At 40.6% G+C, this 20,629-nt stretch overlaps 1 protein-coding gene and 1 long non-coding RNA gene across 10 annotated transcripts in view; one reads left to right on the top strand and one right to left on the bottom strand.

Annotated features, from left to right (window-relative positions):
* The window catches only part of LOC102164588 (uncharacterized), a 30,581-nt gene extending 20,835 nt beyond the window's left edge, over nucleotides 1-9,746 (top strand). The window contains exons 3-4 of the long non-coding RNA XR_298148.4: nucleotides 5,743-7,223; nucleotides 7,658-9,746. This is a non-coding gene — a long non-coding RNA (uncharacterized LOC102164588). The remainder of the gene's footprint in view (nucleotides 1-5,742; nucleotides 7,224-7,657) is intronic.
* SEC24A (SEC24 homolog A, COPII coat complex component) overlaps nucleotides 1-20,629 on the bottom strand; it is a 120,434-nt gene that overhangs the window by 15,488 nt on the left and 84,317 nt on the right. For all 9 annotated transcript variants that reach the window (XR_014836261.1, XR_014836262.1, XR_014836263.1 and 6 more), the window contains 6 exon segments: nucleotides 17,216-17,334; nucleotides 11,463-11,518; nucleotides 10,158-10,364; nucleotides 8,918-9,038; nucleotides 8,233-8,391; nucleotides 3,784-3,957 (listed from right to left, as the gene is read on the bottom strand). Coding sequence is in view for 6 of the 9 variants with exons in the window: in XM_005655003.4 (XP_005655060.1) it covers nucleotides 3,784-3,957; nucleotides 8,233-8,391; nucleotides 8,918-9,038; nucleotides 10,158-10,364; nucleotides 11,463-11,518; nucleotides 17,216-17,334 (836 nt within the window). In the remaining 3 variants the exon portion in view is untranslated.

Raw genomic sequence — 20,629 nt, 5'->3', positions numbered from 1 at the left:
ATTTAAATTCCAGAGAACAGAAGTTTTATACTTTCGTTTTTTTTTTTTTTTTTTTTTGCTTTTTAGGGCCGCACCTGCAGCATATGGAAGTTCCCAGGCTAGGGGTTGAACTGGAGCTGCAGCTTTTGGCCCACACCACAGCTCACAGCAATGCCAGATCCTTAACCCACTGACCGAGGCCAGGGATCGAATCCACATCCTCATGGATACTACTCAGATCCATTTACACTGTGCCACAATGGGAACTCCCCTAAATTTCTAACAGTAAGGATAAGAAAAGATATCTAACCACCTCACACCAGTCAGAATGGCCATCATTAATAAATCCACAAATAACAAGTGCTGGAGGGGCTGTGGAGAAAAGGGAACCCTCCTGCACTGCTGGTGGGAATGTAAACTGGTACAGCCACTATGGAGAACAGTTTGGAGATACCTTAGAAATCTATACATAGAACTTCCATATGACCCTGCAATCCCACTCTTGGGCATCTATCCGGACAAAGCTCTACTTAAAAGAGACACATGCACCCGCATGTTCATTGCAGCACTATTCCCAATAGCCAGGACATGGAAACAATCCAAATGTCCATCGACAGATGATTGGATTCGGAAGATGTGGTATATATACACAATGGAATACTACTCAGCCATAAAAAGGATGACATAATGCCATTTGCAGCAACATGGATGGAACTAGAGAATCTCATCCTGAGTGAAATGAGCCAGAAAGACAAAGACAAATACCATATGATATCACTTATAACTGGAATCTAATATCCAGCACAAATGAACATCTCCTCAGAAGAGAAAATCATGGACTTGGAGAAGAGACTTGTGGTTGCCTGATGGGAGGGGGAGGGAGTGGGAGGGATCGGGAGCTTGGGCTTATCAGACACAACCTAGAATAGATTTACAAGGAGATCCTGCTGAATAGCATTGAGAACTATGTCTAGATACTCATGTTGCAACAGAAGAAAGGGTGGGGGAAAAAATGTAATTGTAATGTATACATGTAAGGATAACCTGACCCCCTTGCTGTACAGTGGGAAAATAAAATAAAAAATATATATATAATAAAAAAAAAGATATCTAACACTAGGTATTAGGGAAACATGAAATAAAACCAAAAGAAACACCACTATACTTCATGAAAATGGCTAATAACAGAAACAAAAACCACCTGAAACTCAAACTAAAAATAACAAACAAAAACTAAATAAACACTGATAACAGCAAATGCTTGTGAGGATGCAGAGCAGCTAGAACTCTCGGATACTACAAGGAAGAATGCAAAACAGTACAGAGGCTCAGGAAACAGTTTGGAAAGTTCTTAAAGAGTCAAAACGTGCTCACCATACAACCCAGTCATTCGTCCAAATCACTAAGAAGTATTCACCCAAGTGAAATGACAACTTATGCTTACATAAATATCCAAATGCAAATGTTTTATAAGGGCTATATTTGAAATCGCCGAAAACTGCAAACAACCCAAATGTACATCAACTGGAAAGTGAATAAACAACAAACTGGGTACAATGGAATACCACCTAGGAATAAAAAGTAACAAACTACTGGCAGATGCAACAACACGGATAAATCTCCAGTGTATTACCTAAGTGAAAGAGCCAGATACAAAAGGCTACCTACTGTATGATTCTATTCATAAGACATCTTTGCAAAGGCACTGGGGACAGGAGAGAGGTTGACTACGAGGAAATTTCTGGGGTAAAAGAAAAGACTGTGATATTAGAGTTCCCGTCACAGTGCAGTGGAAACGAATCCAACTAGGAACCATGAGGTTGCAGGTTCGATTCCTGGCCTTGCTCCATGGGTTAATAAGGACCCAGCATTGCCACGAGCTGTGGCGTAGGTCGCAGAAGCGGCTCAGATCCCACGTTGCTGTGGCTCTGGCATAGGCTGGTGGCTACAGCTCCAATTAGACCCTTAGCCTGGGAACCTCCATATGCCGTGGGTGCAGCCCTAAAAGGACAAAAGACAAAAATGAACAAACAAAAATTCTAAAAAAAAAAGACAGTGATATCTAAATTGTGGTGGCTACACACACATTTGTCAAAACTTGTAGAACTATACGTTAAAATGGTAGATTAGATTATAAGTCAATTTTATATTAGTTTTTTTTTAATTTTAAGAAAAATCAATGGGCAGAAAGGACTGGGATGTTCTTCTTTGGTCAAATAAATGGTATCTAGGGAGTTCCCACTGCAGCTCAGCAGAAATGGACCTCACTAGTATCCATGAGGATGTGGGTTTGATCCCTGGCCCTATTCAGTGGCTGAAGGATCTGGCATTGCTGTGAGCTATGGTGTAGGTTGCCGACGCAGCTTGGTTCTGGAATTGCCATGGCTGTGGGGTAGGCCAGCAGCAGTAGCCCTGATTCGACGCCAAGCCTGGGAATCTCCATGGGCTGTCCCTGCGGCTCCCCCACACACTCCAAAGAAAAGAAACCTAGGCATCAGGTTAAGGATCCTGACAGAGGACACAGCTGTAACTTGGATTCAATCCCTGACCTCGGAACTTCCATACACCACAGGCGCGGGCAAAAAAACCAAAACAGGAGTTCCCGTGGTGGCGCAGTGGTTAACGAATCCGACTAGGAACCATGAGGTTGCGGGTTCGGTCCCTGCCCTTGCTCAGTGGGTTAACGATCCGGCGTTGCCATGAGCTGTGGTGTAGGTTGCAGACGCGGCTCGGATCCCGTGTTGCTGTGGCTCTGGTGTAGGCCGGTGGCTACAGCTCCGATTCGACCCCTAGCCTGGGAACCTCCACATGCTGCGGGAGCGGCCCAAGAAATAGCAAAAAGACAAAAAAACAAAACCAAAACCAAAACAAAATCCTTGACTTTCTAATACTAAAGGTTTTCATTAAAAATCCATTATACACTTTTTTTTTTTTTTTCACTTTTTTTAAGGGCCACACTCAGGGCATATGGAAGTCCCCAGGGGCTAATGGTCGAATCAGAGCTACAGCTGCCAGCCTACGACAGGGATCCAAAGCGGGATCCAAGCTGTGTCTGAGACCTACATCACAGCTCACGGCAACGCCAGATCCCCAGATCCATTAATCGAGGCCAGGAATTGAACGTGCATCCTCGTGGATCCTAGTTGAGTTTGTTAACCACTGAGCCACAAAGGGAACTCCCTATTATACACTCTTTGTAGAGCTTTGTTTTGTTTTGTTTATTTTTAGGGCCACACCTTTGGCATATGCAAGTTCCCTGGCTAGGGATCGAATGAGAGCTGTAGCTACTGGCCTATGCCACAGCCACAGCAACACCAGACCCGAGCCGCATCTACAACCTATGCCACAGCCTGCAGCAACACAGGATCCTTCACCCCCTGAGCAAGGCCAGGGAACAAACCCACATCCTCATGGATACTAGTCGGGTTCATTTCCGCTAAGCCACAATGGGAATGACAATAATACTGTATTTTAGGGGAGTTCCCATCGTGGCACAGTGGAAATGAATCCAACTAGGAACCATGAGGTTGCAGATTCGATCCCTGGCCTTGCTCAGGGGGTTAAGGATCCGGCGTTCCCGTAAGCTGTGGTGTAGCTTGGATCTGGCATTGCTGTGGCTCTGGAGTAGGTTGGCGGCGGCAGCTCTGATTAGACCCCTAGCCTGGGAACCTTCATATGCCACAGGTGCAGCCCTAAAAGGACAGAAGACAAAAAAAAAAGTACTGCATTTTAGACTTAAAATATTAAGATAGATCTCACGTTATGTGTTTTTGCCATTAATAAAACAAACAAAAAAAGCCTTACCTTTGCTGGATGTATACAAGAGCGCTGACTGAAAGGAAACCAACTGAGTGTCAGTAAGACTCTCTTCCACTGACATCTGTACTGCATACCCAGCATCTGGGTTAACATTAGGCAAAGACAGTAAGTCTGTTGACCGAACAAAAAAGTTCCCATGGAAAGTATGAATGGAAAGACCTAAAAGAGAAAAATTTATCAAAATTATTTATACATATCCACATATTGATAATTACATCTTATCCTTGTCATTTATCAGAATGACAGAGAGGACATTAAAAAGTTGAGACGTGACACTGTGGTTTATAAGAAATATATACTCAGTCTTCACCCATTTCTGGCATAGGGTTCCTAAAGCCGTTAGAATTCCCTAAGTGTTAAGAGTCACAAAGGTGGAAGCTCCCACTGTGGCTCAGTGGTAATGAACCCAACTAGTATCCATGAGGATCCGGGTTCAATCCCTGGCCTTGCTCAGTGGGTTAAGGATCTGACATTGCTGTGGCTGTGGTGTAGGCTGGCAGCTGCAGCTCTGATTAGGCCCCTAACCTGGGAACCTCCATATGCTGCAGGTACAGCCCCCCCAAAATAAAAATAACTTTTAAAAATTTTTAAAAAATGAGAAAAGGATCTAAATACGTATTTCCCCAAAGACCATTAACAGCCCATAAGCACAAGCAAAGATGTTAACATTATTCATCAACAGGGAAATACAAATCAAAAACTCAATGAGATGCCACATCACACCCACTCAGATGGCTAAAAGAAAAAGACAGGACAGTAACAAGTACTGGCAAGGATGTGAAGAAAGCAGTACTTTCATTCACTACTGGAAGGAATGTAAAATGGTGCCTCTGGTGGAGAAGTTTAGTGGTTCCTCAAAAAGCTAAACGTACTATGATCCAGTTATAAACCCTAGTTATTTATAGACCTGAGAGAAATGAAAACAGGTCCAGGAGTTCCCGCTGTGGCACAGCGGAAACGAATCTCGCTAGGAAGCATGAGGATATGGGTTCAATCCCTGGCCTCACTCAGTGGGTTAAGGATCTGGTGTTGCCATGAGCTGTGGTGTACGTCGCAGATGTGGCTTGGATCCTGCACTGCTGTGGCTGTGGCTGTGGCCAGCCACTGTAGCTCCAATTTGACCCCTAGCTTGGGAACCTCTATATGCTGTGGGTGCGGCCCTAAAAAAAAGAAAAAAGTCCAAAAACCTCTATTCAAGTGTTTGTAGCAATATTATTCATAATATCCAAAGAGTAGAAACAACCTATATATTCATCAACTGATGAAAGGATAAACAAAATGAGACATAACTATACAATGGAATACCACTGAGAAATAAAAATAAAGTATTTCTTACAAGGAGGGTAATGAAATACTGATAGATACTGGATGAACAAAACATTATGTTGGCTGGCACCATCTTGAGCTCAGCCTGTGCCCTCCGATGCCTTAATAAATCTCTTGCTTTACTGACAACAACAACAAAAATTATGCTAGGTGTAAGAAGCAGTCACAAAGGGCCTCATGGTGCATAGCTCCATTAATAGGAAATACGCGGAACAGGCAAGTCCCTAGAGACGGAAGACTGGCAGCTGCCTAAGTGGGAGAATGAAGTGCTTGCTACGATCAGTACAGGGCTCTTTTTGGGAATGATGAAAGTGTTGTAAACTTGACTGTGGTGATACCATGGCAAAAACATTTAAAACCACTGAACTGTATATTTCAAATGGGTAAATTGTATGATTTATAAATTTTACCTCAGTAAAGCTGTTATTTAAAAAAAAGGAAAACAAACAGAAAGCCATGTGGTAAATGATTAGTTGATTAGTTTGGGGTGATGCCAATATCTGTGAGTTGTGGAGATGGGGCGACTTCTTAAGTGTTTATATGATACTTGATATAAGAGATTACATAAATTTTCCTCTCGGTTGTTTTGCACAACCATTTTTTTTCTTTTTATTACAGTGATGGATACTGAAGAACATCATCTGGCACATCATTTGATCAATAAATTTTGACATCTTTCTAGTGGACAGGTTTGTGGATTCTTTGATACCTATTTTTCTTTCTTTTTTTTTTTTTTTTGGTCTTTTTAGGGCTGCACCCGCGGCATATGGAGGTTCCCAGGCTAGGGGCCCAATCGGATCTGTAGCTGCCAGTCTATGCCACAGTCACAGCAACTCGGGATCCAAACCGCGTCTACCACCTACACCACAGCTCACGGCAACGCAGGATCCTTAATCTGATGAGCAAGGCCAGGGATCGAACCCGCAACCTCTTGGTTCCAAGTCGGGTTCTTTAACCACTGAGCCACGACGGGAACTCATGATACCTATTTTTCTTACTACATATTTCATATAATCTACTACTGTAAAAAATGATTGCTTTATACCCTTTTACAGAGCAGTAATATTTTTTATTATAGTTGGTTCACAATGTTGTCAATTTGTGTACAGCAAGAGCAGTAATTTTTCTTTCTTTCTTTCTTTCTTTAGTTTTTTTTGATCTTTTTGCCTTTTCTAGGGCCACACCCTCGGCATATGGAGGTTCAGGCTAGGGGTCTAATCAGAGCTGTAGCCACCGGCCTACACCACAGCCACAGCAACTCGGGATCCACACGGATCCCATCTACAGTCCTCCGCTCTACCAGCTGAGCTATCGAAGGGTGCGCTTTTTTTTTTTTTTTTTTGTCTTTTTGCTATTTCTTTGGGCCGCTCCTGCGGCATATGGAGGTTCCCAGGCTAGGGGTTGAATCGGAGCTGTAGCCACCGGCCTACGCCAGAGCCACAGCAACGCGGGATCCGAGCCGCGTCTGCAACCTACACCACAGCTCACGGCAACGCCGGATCGTTAACCCACTGAGCAAGGGCAGGGACTGAACCCGCAACCTCATGGTTCCTAGTCGGATTCGTTAACCACTGCGCCACGACGGGAACTCCCAGCAACTCGGGATCCAAAGCGACCTACACCACAGCTCACAGCAATGCCGGATCTTTAACCCACTGGGCAAGGCCAGGGATCAAACTGGCAACCTCATGGGACCTAGTCAGATTCGTTAACCACTGAGCCACGATGGGAACTCCAAAAGCAGTAATGTTTTAAAATCTGAATAAAACCAGGCTGATAATGTAGAGAAATAAAATAAGAGAATTATGATTTCCCATTTTCTTAAGAAAACAGTTATCACATTTAGAAATCACAAAACATTTATCCCAAAAAATAAATTGGACTTAAGCATTCTGAAACTGTGTGACTATTTCCAAAGCAACAATGTGGCAAGGTGTTAGTGGCAGGTGCAAGATGAAAAGAACACAAAATAAAAGATACCCTACTTCTGAAGATGGATGTGCTAGTGTTTACACAACAATAGTGTACTTAATGCCACTCAACTGTACACTTAAAAAATGGTAAAATGACTTTTTTTTTTTTTTTTTTGTCTTTTTAGGGCTGAACCCAAAGCATATGGAGGTTCCCAGGCTAAGGGTCTAATCGGAGCTGTAGGTGCCGGCCTATGCCACAGCCACAGCAACACAGGATCCAGGCCGCATCTGCGACTTACAGCACAACCCACAGCAACACTGGTTCCTTAACCCACTGAGCAAGGCCAGGGATCGAACCCTCAATGTCGTGGTTCCTAGTCGGATTTGTTTCCACTGTACCACAAAGGGAACTCCTAAAATGGTAAATTTTATGTTACATACATTTTACCAAAATTTAAAAAAATAGTTGTGGAATCCCCACTGCAGCTCAGTGTGTTAAGAACCCAGCAGTATCTGTGAGGATGTGGGTTTGATCCCTGGCCTCACTCAGTGGGTTAAGGATCTGGCACTGCCAAGGCTGTGGCGTAGGCCTGCAACTGCAACTCCGATTTTACTCCTAGTCTGGGAACTTCCATATGCCACAGGTACTACCGTAAAAAGAAAAAGAAAAAAAAAAAAAAAAAAAAAAAAAAAACTAGGAATATTCCTGTTAAAAAAAAAAAGAGACAGTTGTTAAAAAAAATGATTTTCCACTACTACTGCTCAATAACTGGCTTATAAGTCCATTAGTAATATGCTTTATTTTCTTTGGGAATATGATTTATTTTTCACTAGATATAATTCACATACCATAAAAAAACCATACTTTAAATATACAGGTCAATGGTTTTTAGTATATTCAAAATAGTCCTCTTAGTTTTTCAATAATGTGTCCTCTCTATTCTTAACTGCATAGTTCATCAAAGTAAGTACGCTATCATAGAAGAGCAAATCTTATGAGATAAGATTAGGTGAAAATATGTATACTTATTCATATCAAAGCGGTACTTAGGAGTTCCTTAGTGGCTCAGTGGGTTAAGGATCTGGTGTTGTCAGGTTCAACCCCTGGCCTAGGAAACTCCACATGCCACAGGCACGGCCAAAAAACAGAGCAACATTTATGCCTTTGTAGGTGTAAAAGGAAAAAGGCCCCCACCTTTGGTGCACCGAATTCTCATGACTGCCTCAAAGCCAATCTTCCGAGTGAGGTATCGATGTAGTTCCTTCTGTAACTTCTGTACTTGCACTGGGTTGTGCTGATGGTGGTAAGATGGATAGTAATAGACACTACCTGCTGAATACCGGGAAATACAACCTGAAAGAGAATACACACCCCTTGTAAATTCTGCCGTGAACTATTATTACTATACCAAAGTAACCACAGGCATTTAAATCAAACTTTCTTTAACCTGCAAAGATATTGTCAAAAAGGAATTACTTCATTTCTTGATTATTATTACTATTTTTTGCTTTTTCAGGGCTGCACCCTTGGCAGTATGGAAGTTCACAGGCTAGGGGTCGAATCAGAGCCACAGCTGCTGGCCTACACCACAGTCACAGCAACACCAGATCCTAAACCCACTGAGCAGGCCAGCAATTGAACCCGCATCCTCATGGATCCTAGTTGGGTTGTTACCGCTGAGCCATGACAGGAACTCCCTCATTCCTTTAAATAGTAATATTTAAATGTTTAGAATAGAAGACTCTAAGATTTATAATAGACTAAACTAACTCTCCCAAGGGAATAAGAATTCTTTCATTTTGCCCTCTATTTGGAATACCAGCATATACATACCATTCTGACATTTACATGAGAAAACTTATTTCTAGAAAGAACTTACCTAGAGAAGCCAAATCGGAATACTGCCCACTGAGAAGGAATAAGTCAACAGCTACCTGCTGACCAGAACAGTCCAAGGCTAATTTCTTATAGAAGTCAGTTGATGGTGTCAAGTGAATTTCCTATGAATAATTAGAAAGAAAAAAATTTCAAATCATTAAATTGTCATATAATTCATATGCCTATCCATATACACCAAGGGTTAACAATTATCCTTGGGCATTCTACAACCCCCCCCCTTTCTGGTAATATTTTCTCTTTTTTCAGTAAAATTACTTAAGAATTTTCTATTTTATTTTATCTTTAAAAAGAAATATACCTATTATACTAATTTTGATAATCTATTAAATGCTTAGTATGCTGAAAATTTCTAAACAATTCATACATAATACTTTTCAACTATCATAAAAGATGGATCCTATCAATATTTTCACTTAATAAATATAAGGAAACATGGGACAAAAAAATTAACTATTCAAGCTCATGCATCTAAAAAGCAGTGAAACTTAGGCACACTAACTCCAACACCGACACCCTAATCATTACAGTATATGGTCATACTCTCATAACCTCTTGAGAAATACACATCTCACACTAAGTTTATACACATGAGGTGCTCAAAAGCAGCCTATGGTAGTCAAGATACCAAACTATGACTACTTCTTACTGCTCATCTAGGTTCTGCTTTGTCCCTAGCAAGCACATTCTCTTAGTCTGCCTAACTTTCTCACCAAAGGCAGGTAGCATTGCTAGTGGCCTGCTAAAGATCTAAACATAAGCTAAGGGTGACTCGCACAGAAAATACCGTAATAAAATAGAGATGTTTCACAGAACAGAAATGCTTTATCTATTTCCTTATATTCCCTTTTCTCCACAACTGAAAAATAAATTTAAAATAAGCTCTGGGAGTTCCCGTTGTGGCTCAGTGGTAATGAACTCAACTAGTATCCACAAGGATGCGGGTTCAATCCCTGGCCTCACTCAGCAGGTTAGAGATCTGGCATTGTTGTGAGCTATGGTGCAGGTTGAAGATGCGTTTCAGATCTGGCGTTGCTGTGGCTGTGGTGTAGGCTGGCAGTACATCTCCAACTCGGACCCCTAGCCTGGAAACTTCCATATGTTGCAGGTGTGGTCCTAAAAAGACACACACACACACACACACACACACACACACGCTGTGTAGTCAAAAGGACAAAGCACCAGCATAAATCTTATCATACATCTGTTGATGACCTTCTAACCTTAGCAGATGACCTTTGGTTGGGTTCTTCTCGTGGTTTCAGGGCTCCCACTCCAAGAGTTGGGAGCTGTGTTTGAAAGACAGACATCCGACCACCAGTTGGGGACATCAGCTTATAGGCCGCCTGAAGTGCTGGACCCAAGGCACTCTGGGTCTCCAGGGTCTTGGTGAACATCTGCGGCAAAGTTTTCAGTAAATCTTGGACGAGCTTGTGAAATAAAGGAAGAAAACTCAAGAGTGTTACAATAAAATTTTTGTTTCGGAGTAAGTCAGTAACCAATACAATAGACAAGACATTGAGTCATGATGATGGTCAGAAAATCTACAGACGGTACAGTAAACAATGAGGTTGGTCAAATGACAAGAAAGCCATTTTAAGTCAACATTATAAACTGGCAAGCAAGACAAATCAAAATTGGGGCCTTACAGTTCTTGCACATGCAGAAGTCCAGCAAGACTATAAGTCCAAAATATATCCAAAAGAACCATCAGTTTAGAGATCTGACGTATTTAAATGCCATGAAATATGGCTTTCTCAATCACCTCTACAAACTTTAGTCTTTTCAGTTCCAAAGAGTGTTTTAACTCTTCCCTATCGCAAAATCTAAGACAGCCAGTAAATTTGCCAGCTAGTAATATCTCTACAAAAGAAAAACAAAACAAAAAAACAACTACCTATTCAGGTTAGGTTGTACAAATAAAGAGAGTTAATGGGAAAAAAAATACTTCGCACTATGGCAAAGTCACCATTGCCAACAGCTGAGACTATAGACTTGCTAGTAAAAAGGTTACCCCTACGGCATATATGCATGTACAGGGTAGACAACATCCCCCCTTGAGACACATTCTGTTCACCTCTCACTGCATTATGTCATGGCAATTTCCAGGCAGGTAATAAGAGTTTCTTCTGAACTGAGCCCAATGACACTCTGTGAATCAGAAAAGCAAAGGGCACTGAAAGCAGCCTAGCTAGAGCGCTTCTATGCAGTGACCAGAAGCTTATCTCGGCAACCCTCCCAGTTTCCCAAAATGGCTGGCAAGGCAGGTTTCCTTCAGGTTTTCCTCCTCCATGGGACAGGCTTATCTTCTACCCTACTACAAACGGATACATCCAACTGAAAAGCAATCGGTTCAAGGGTGAACTCAAAAACTGCTCATCTGATGAATTTTAACTAATAGCAAATAGAAAATGCTACACATCTTAGAAATGTCATGGCAAGAAGCAAAATTCTACTTCAAGTTCATTTAAAAAATATATTCCTTCAACATTTCAATTAAACATGTCAGATAGGAAAAGCTCCCTTACCTCTTTACTTTCATTCAAATTTACTAGTAAGTTCTCTGGCATAGGTATAAAAACATCTGAAAGAATAAAAAAAAAAATTTCTTTTAAACAAAACTTAATTGTTAAAGATGCTTCAAATATGTAACACTGATATAATTAGTCACCCTCGTACTTACAGAAAAGCCACCTTCTCCACTTTTATAGCAATGTCCACATATGTTCAAAGAGTCACCAAAACAGCACTGATTTAGATTTTTATTGCAACTGATATGTTACCATGTAAAAGGTAAACAGCCTCCCGATTAGAAAAAACTGATCCATCAGCGCTCAGTAAGGGTTTGTATAAGTGCTGCAGTGACAGCCCTGGATCCTTAACCTGCTGCGCCACAGGATAACTCCACAAGTGCTCTGCTTCTTAGGTTAAAGAAAATGTAGAATCCTGCTTTAGAATTCTTAGCCCCACTACTAGCCAAAGAAACATTCTTGGCATTAAAAAAAAAAAAAAAAAATTGGAGCTCCCTGGTGGTGCAGCAGGTTAAGGATCCATTGTTATCACTGTTATGGCTTGGGTTGCAGATGTGGCACAAGAAAGATCCCTGGCCCGGGAACTTCCTCATGCTGCAGGTGTGACAAAAGAAAAAAAAAAAAACAACACCCAAAACAAAACAAAAAAACATTCTGACTTAGATGACACACAAGAATTCTGTGTCCTGGAGTTCCCATCTTGAGGCAGCAGAAATGAATCAGACTAGGAACCATGAGGTTGCAGGTTCCATCCGTAGCCTCGCTCAGTGGGGTTAAGGATCTGGCGTTGCTGTGAACTGTGGTATATAGGGTCACAGCCGTGGCTTGGATCTGGCAGTGCTGTGGCTGTGGCCAGCAGCTATAGCTCTGATTAGACCCCTAGCCTGGGAACCTCCATATGCCTAAAAAGACAAAAAAAAAAAAAAAAAAAAAGGAATCTGTCTCCTGACACAGAACTAATACAGCCCACTAACAGTTCTGTCATTCACAAAGCAGACACTTTGTCATAAAGAAGGCCCCCATCTGGCACAACATTGTAAATCACTATAATTTTTAAAACTGTAAGAAAATAATGGGAGTTTCCATCGTGATGCAGTGGTTAACGAATCCAACTAGGAACCATGAGGTTGCGGGTTCGGTCCCTGGCCTTGCTCAGTGGATTAAGGATCTGGCATTGCCGTGAGCTGTGGCGTAGGTTGCACACGAGTCTCGGATCTGGTGTTGCTGTGGCTCTGGCGTAAGCCAGCATCTACAGCTCCGATTAAACCCCTAGCCTGGGAACCTCCATATACCAAGGGATCGACCCTGGAAGAAACAAACAAAAAACAAAATAAAAACAAACAAAAATGTAAGAAAATAAGATAAACTTAATGAGAAAAAAGAAGGTCCCAATCCTATAAAACTATAAAAACAAGTGAATCAGAAGGTATGAGAAAAGGCCACGTTAGATGAGTTTCTCAGGATTCAAATTTACTCTTTCTTAGGAATCAAATACCTTTCTTTAGAAGAAAGTAAACTGTGAAGAAATGTGGGTGGAGGATTATGAGGGGTCTTTACTTTCTACATTTTTATACTGTTTATTTTCCATTACAAAAATATAAAATTATAAAAATAAATCTTATCATGTTTATAAAAATAATACCAACAAATAATTTGAAACATTATTTACTTTAACTGTCAAGTAAAAATCTGTTTATTATTCAGACATATTCCCTTTTCTTTAAAATTGAAAGAATTTTAATTTAAAAAAGTATTGATATAACTCACATAAAACTTACCCTTGCAGAAGATAAAATTCAATTACTTTTTAAATATATGCACAGAACTGTACAACCATCACCATTATCTAATTCTAGATCCTTATCATCATCCCAAAGGAAACTCCACACTAACCAGCAGTCACTCCTCATTTCCCCACCAAGCCTCAGAGATCTAGGCAGCCAGCAGTCTTTCTGTCTCTGGATTAGTCTGCTCTGGACATTGCATGTTAATGGAGTCACACTATGAGGTTCTTATGACTGACTTCTTACACCGGCTTAATGTTTTCAATGTTCATCCATGCTGTAGCATCTCTTGGTACTGTATTATTTTTTTTTACTGCTGAGTAATAAAACATTTCGGTGTATGGATATACATTTATTTATTTATTTATTTATTTTGTTTTTTAGGGCCACACCTGCGGCATATGAAGATTCCCAGGCTAGGGGTCTAATTAGAACTACAGCTGCCAGCCTACACCACAGCCACAGCAATGCCAGATCCGAGCTGCGTGTGTGACCTACACCACAGCTCATGGCAACGCCAGATCCTTAACCCACTGAGCAGAGGCCAGGGATAGAACCCACAACCTCATGGTTCCTAATCAGATTCGTTTCTGCTACACCACGACAGGAATTCCTGGATAGACATTCTGTTTATTCATCAAATGATCAGCATTTGGGTTGTTTCCACTTTTTGTCTGTGTTGCTAAGAACATTCACGTATACACTTTTGTGTGGACATGTTCTGTATTGTTTTATCTTTTAATAATTCATACTTATAAATTTTTGAAAAGTATAGTGGCTTTACAGTGTGGAAATGTTTGTTTGTTTGTTAATGCTTTTTAGGGCTGCACCTGCAGCATATGGAGGTTCCCAGGCTAGGGATCGAATTAGAGCTACAGCTGCTGGCCTACACCACAGCCACAGCAATGACAGATCCAAGCCGCGTCTGTGACCTACACCACAGCTCACGGCAACACCAGATCCTTAACCCACTGAGTGAGGCCAGGAATCAAACCCGAAATCTAATGGTTCCTAGTCGGATTCGTTCTCACTGCGTCACAACAGGAACTCCTGGAAATGTTTTAATTTTCTTGATCATATACCTACTGAATGAAATTGGTGGGTTATATGGTAACTTCAAGTTTAATTTCTGGAAGAACTGACAAACCATTTTCCTTAATGGCTACACCATTTTCCATTCCTACTACTAGTGAATGAGGGATCTAATTTCTCCACATTCTTGCAAATACTTGCTACTGATCTTTAAAAAAGTTTTTTTCTTACGTGACATCCAGCAAGGGATATACCATTTATTAGCTCATGTATAAAACTGAGAGGCTGGACCATACTAATAAATTCACAACTTGGCATATCACCAAAGAAGTACCTGGGTAGAGAGTTAAAGGAATGACTTGGCTGATCTGGTGTGAGACCTGGAACAACCAAGACAGAAGAGGGCTCTACCCACCTATTGCATTTTAAAGATGTTATGTACAGTCAATTCTCTCTTCCTAGATTCTCTAGCGTGAACTTGCCTTCTCATTAATATTTGTTACCACAAAACCAGTACTCATGGAACTTTCACAGTCGTTTACACATGTACAGAGCAGCAAAAAACTTTGGTTTTGATAATTTTTCTTTAAACTGGTGTGGTGTAACCATCATCATTTTGTATTTTCAGAACTTTTTCATCACCCTAAACAGAAACTATGTACCCAACAAATAATCTCCCCCTCCCTGCCAAAGCCCTGGTAACCTACTTTCTCTCTGCATTCAGCCATGCCAGGTATCTCACATAAGCAGAATCATACAATTTTTGTCCTTTTGCATCTGGCTAATTTCACTTGGTATAATGTTCTCAAGCTTCATCCATGTTGTAGCATGCACCAGAATTTTATTCTTAGGGATGAATAATATTCCATTGTATGTATATACCACATTATTTATCCAATCATCTACCAATGGATACTTGGGCTGTTTCTAGCTTTTGGCTATTTTGAGTCATGTTGCTATGAACATTGGTATTTAAGTATTTGTTTGAGGGCCTGCTTTTAATTCTTCAGGTGTATACTGGGACGCAGAATTGGTAGGTTATGATAATTCTGTGTTCAACGTTTTGAGGAACTGCCAAATTATTTTCCGAAGCACTGCACATTTTACATTCCCACCAGGAATATACAATAGTTCCACTACTTCCATATCCTTGCCAGTCCTTGTTATTTTCCTTTTTTTTAAAAAAAAAGAAATAATAATAATGGGGAGTTCCCAGCATGGCGCAGCAGAAAGGAATCCTACTAGGAACCATGAGGTTTGGGGTTCGATCCCTGGCCTCGCTCAGTGGGTTAAGGATCCGGTGTTGCCATGAGCTGTGGTATAGGTCAGAGGTGGCTCTGATCCCGCGTTGCTGTGGCTGTGGCATAGGCTGGCAGCTACAGCTCTGATTGGACCTCTAGCCTGGGAACCTCCACATGCCGCAGATGCAGCTCTAAAGAGGGGAAAAAAAAAAAGGCAAAAAAAATATCAGTAATAATAATAACAACCATTCTGATGAATGTGAAATGGTGTCTCATTGTGGGTTTTGATTTTTGTTTTTGGGGTTCAGTTCCAGAAAACTGAATCCAAGCTGTAGGTGTAGACCTTCACCACAGCCGCAGTAATGCTGGATCCTTAACTCGGTGTGCCACAGCAGGAACGCCCCCATTGTGGCTCTGATTTCCATTTCTCTAATGGAATGGTGTTGAACATTTTTTCATGTTCTTATTGGCCTCTTTGGATTACTGTCCACTTTGTTGTGAGCCACACAGATGTCTGAATAACTGTCCACTTTGGATAACTGTCTATTCAAGTCCTTTGTCCATTTTTGAGTTGTGTTATTTTGTTGGTCCTGAATTGAGAAGCTCTTTAATACTTCATCATATATATGATTTGCATTTGCATATATTTTCTCCCATTCTATGTCTTTTTAACCCCTGGATTATGTTTTTTCAATTTTCGTATACAAAATTTTTTTACAGTGAAAAAGTTCAATTTATTTATTTTTTCTTTTGTTGCCTCTGCTTTTAGTGTCATATCTAGGAAACCATTACAAATCCAATGTCATGAAGATTTTCTCCTACGTTTTCTTCTAAGGGTTTTATAGTTTTAGCTCTTAAGTTTAGGCCTTTGATTCACAGAGTTAATTTTTTTATATGGTTACAGACAAGAGTCTAACTTCATTCTTTGGCAGTTTTTTTTTTTTTTTTTTTTTTTTTTGGTCGCACCCCAGGTGGAAGTTCCCAGGCCAAGGATCAAACACTTGTCACAGTAGCAGCCTGAGCCACTGCAACGACACCAGATCCTTAACCTGCTGTGCCATAAGGGAACTCCTAGTTTCATTCTCTTGAATGTTCAGTTTTCTCAGAATATCTGTTGAAAAGACTTTTTCCCCACTGAATGATCTTAACATCTCTGTCAAAAATCAACTGATCATATATATGAGGACTTATTTCTGGGCTCTATTTTCTGCTCCACTGGTCTATGACTACACTCAAATACTTCTTGAGGAGTTTCCACTGTGGTGCAATAGGATCGATGGCATCTGTACAGCACCAAGGACGAAGGTTCAATCCCCTGCCTGGCACAGTGGGTTAAAGATTACCGTAGCTGTGGTGTAGGTCACAACTGCAACTTGTATCTGATTCCTGGCCCAGGAAGTCCATGTGCCATGGGGCAGTCAAAAAAAACAAAACTTCTTGAATGAGCTTTAACATTAACTTGTCTTGCTGCCTTGTTCAGAATTTACTTTACCTCCATAACTCTGCTTCCTCGTCTGTGAGAGTTTTGACTGAAGGACTCCTAATTCCAACAATCTTATGATTTTATACGCAAGATTTTCCTCAGTACAGTAGAAACAAACCACACATTCCTAATTTGTCAAACAGTCATGAAATATTTCTAAAACTAAAAATTCCTAAGGCAGTTCAATAATTTTAAGTACATAATATATACCTTCAATATCTGAAACTATTAGCATCTGAGGTTGGGAGAGACCTTCTTGAAGACTGTAGAAGTGGATTGTACTATCAAATGTTATGAAGCCAATTTTTGTCCTAGTGTTGCCAGGAAGCCTAAAAACAAATTCAGAAGAGTATTTTATCAAGTTTTTTATCAAGTATTTTATCAAGTTTTCCCATATACATATATACCTAAAATATCTACAAAGAGCTCCATATAAACAGCTGCTTCTGTATTATGGAAATCGTCTGAACATAAATGCTTTTCTCCTGTGCAATGTTATGAGTCACCATAAAAAAAAACTCTACTCAAAGGAAAACACTACAGATAAGCCAAACAATCAACAAAACCTAGCAATAACATAGCAATCCCAATCTCATTACTCCTACATAAAGTTACAACAGTCACTCAGGAAATGACATATAAATACTGGGAAGTATACGCGAAAGTTTGCAGATGACTTTAATTTATAAAAAAATACTTCAAAAATTACCATATACCAACCCTAACATGTAATATCAATTTATGTACTGTATATCTTAAAAAAATTTGTCCAAACCTCTTTTTATATTGTTTAATGAATTCACTTAAGAAGATCAGCAAGTGAGCTTCCATTGTGGTTCATGAGAAACGAACCCGACTAATACTCCTGAGGATCCAGGTTCAACTCCTGGCTTCAGTCAGGTGGTTAAGGACCTAGCATTGCCGTGAGTTGTGTTGCAGGCTGCAGATGAGGCTCAGATATGGTGTTGCTATGGCTGGGGCACAGGTCAGCAGATGTAGCTCCAATTTGACCCCTAGCCTGAGAACCTCTATATGTTGCAGGTGCAGCCTAAAAAGCAAAAAAAAAAAAAAAAGGATCATAGAATGAGGTTTTAAGACTTTAATCTCGTAAGAGGAAAGATAAACTAGTCTTCACTATTGTTTTTTCTGCTTGGGTCAGTCTGCAAACTCTCTGACCAACCAGACCAACCTACATTAAAAAGGCAAATGCTGGTAAGAATAAGAATGTCTTTCACCAACCTAAGAGAATTAGTTTAATTCTGATGAGATTTTTGTCCTGCACATTCTTCCTTTCCATACAAGAGCACAACAGTACTTCACTAAATTGAAAGGTCACATTCGCCTAATGTGGGTTACACTAAGTATCCAAGAGCTATTTTAAGTACCGTTACTTTAGAGAGTGGGACTTCTGGTTTGCAAGGAGCAACCTCTCCGCCGCAAGTGGTAAAAGAACAATTTAAAAATGGGTGATGTAGAGAAGGGCAAGATTTTTGTTCAAAAGTGTGCCCATTGCCATACTGTGGGAAAGGGAGACAAGCCAAAGACTGGGCCAAACCTCCATGGTCTGTCTTGGGGAAAGACAGGTCAGGTTGTTAGATTCTCATACAGCAGATGCCAACAAGAACAAAGGCATCATCTGAGGAGAGGAGACTCTCTCCAGGAAGTACATCCCTGGAACAAAAAAGATCTTTGCTGGCATTAAGAAGGGAGAAAGGGAAGACTTTATAGCTTATCTCAAAAAAGGTACTAATGAGTAATAGTTGGACAACACTTTATTTATTACAAAACAGATACATCTCGGGACTTTTCCATGTGTACCATATTTATTTATTTATTTAATTTTGCTTTTCAGGGCCGCACCCACAGCACATGGAGGTTCCCAGGCCTCATGAGGTACCCGCAACCTCATGCTTCCTATTCAGATTAATTTCTGCTGTGCCACGACAGGAACTCCGATGTGTACCTTATTTAAATTGATCTTATACACTAGAATTCAGATCATGAATGGCTGATGGAATATTTCTGTTGGACAGTCCTGAATGAAATAAGATTGGCTTGTGGCTAAATGAATATGGTCAGCTTTCTGAATTCTGGTAGTAACTCCAATTCAACAAGTACTGGAGTTCCTGCTGTGGCTCAGTGGTTAACAAACGTGACTAGCACACATGAGGATGCGGGTTCAATCCCTGGCCTCGCTCAGTAGGTTAAGGATCTGGCGTGGCCATGATCTGTGGTGTAGGTTGGAGACTCGGCTCAGATCCAGAGTTGCTGTGGCTATGGTGTAGGCAGCAGCTATAGCTCTGATTTGACCCCTAGCCTGGGAACCTTTATATGCTGCTGGTGCAGCCCTAAAAGACAAGACAAAACAAAACAAAACACCCAAAAAAACCAAGTACTACCACAGAATTCCCATCATGGCATAGCAGAAAGGAATCCAACTAGGAACAATGAGGTTGCAGGTTCAGTCTCTGGCCTTGCTCAGTGGGTTAAGGATCTGGTGATGCCATGATTGTGGTGTAGGTCGAAAATGCAGCTCGGATCCTGCATTGCTGTGGCTTTGGCTGGAAGCTGTAGCTCCGATCTGACCCCTGGCTTGGGAACCTCCATATGGCCCTAAAAAACAAGTACTATCACTGTTTTCCCCTTCTAAAAAAATGATTAAACTTGATTAAAAAATGTTACACTTCTCAGGGAGATGGTGAATACCTTCTCAAAACCTATAGGAGGAGTTCCCACTGTGGCTCAGCAGTAATGAATCTGACTAGTATCCATGAGAATGTGGGTTCGATCCCTGGCACTCCTGGCACTGCTCAGTGGGTTAGGGATCCAGCATTGCTGTGAGCTGTGGTGTAGGTTGAAGATGAGGCTTCGATCCCGCGTGGCTGTGGCTACGGCTCCGGGCAGCAGCTGCAGCTCCAATTCGACCCCTACTCTAGGAACTTCCAAATGCTTCAAGTGTGGCCCTAAAAAGCAAAAAAAAAAAAACCCAAAGAAACAAAAAAACCTATAGGAGATTGTTTTTACATTTAGATTTCCATAACTGGTTATATTAATATATTTAAATACTGAGGCGATCCCTTCACTGTCTCATAGAACAGAATAAATTCACCTGTTTCAAGTTCTGTTCATTAGCCTGCTAAGGCAAGAGCTGAAGATAAACTGACAATGTCCACCTTATCTTTTTTTTTTTTTTGGGTTGCTTTGTGGAAGTTCTTTTTGGTCTTAACTATGCCAATTTAATTAAAGTCCTCTGTATCTAAAATACTGCGATTTACTTACTGAAAGCCATCTTAGTGTGATTTATGTATAGCATCAAATAAAGAATATTTAGCACTTCTCACATTTTATAGATGACCTTTAAGATCAGATCCTTTTAAAATACACTGTGACAACTTATGTTATCAAAGTTTGTGGAATTCTTTACAAAGGCTTGTATAATTCAGGACTGTCTCTTAAAAGGGATTCAAAAACACAACTGTGGAACTGCTGTCTATGTGTGACTGATAACCATGCTTTTACCAACTCATTATAAAGATTAAAGTAGAAGAGCTACACTGTCAGCACAAATTTTATAAATTATTTGATCATAAGGCTTAAGAATTAAAAACAAAATCACAGATCAAA

The sequence above is a fragment of the Sus scrofa genome, chromosome 2 (assembly GCF_054392235.1).
Source record: "Sus scrofa isolate SSC_HxYL_T2T_F1_AM1 chromosome 2, Sscrofa_HxYL_maternal_Yorkshire_Landrace_v2.0, whole genome shotgun sequence".
Classification (NCBI taxonomy): Eukaryota; Metazoa; Chordata; class Mammalia; order Artiodactyla; family Suidae; genus Sus; species Sus scrofa.
Note: the sequence above shows the minus strand (reverse complement) of the source record. Positions and strands in the feature narration are given on the sequence as shown.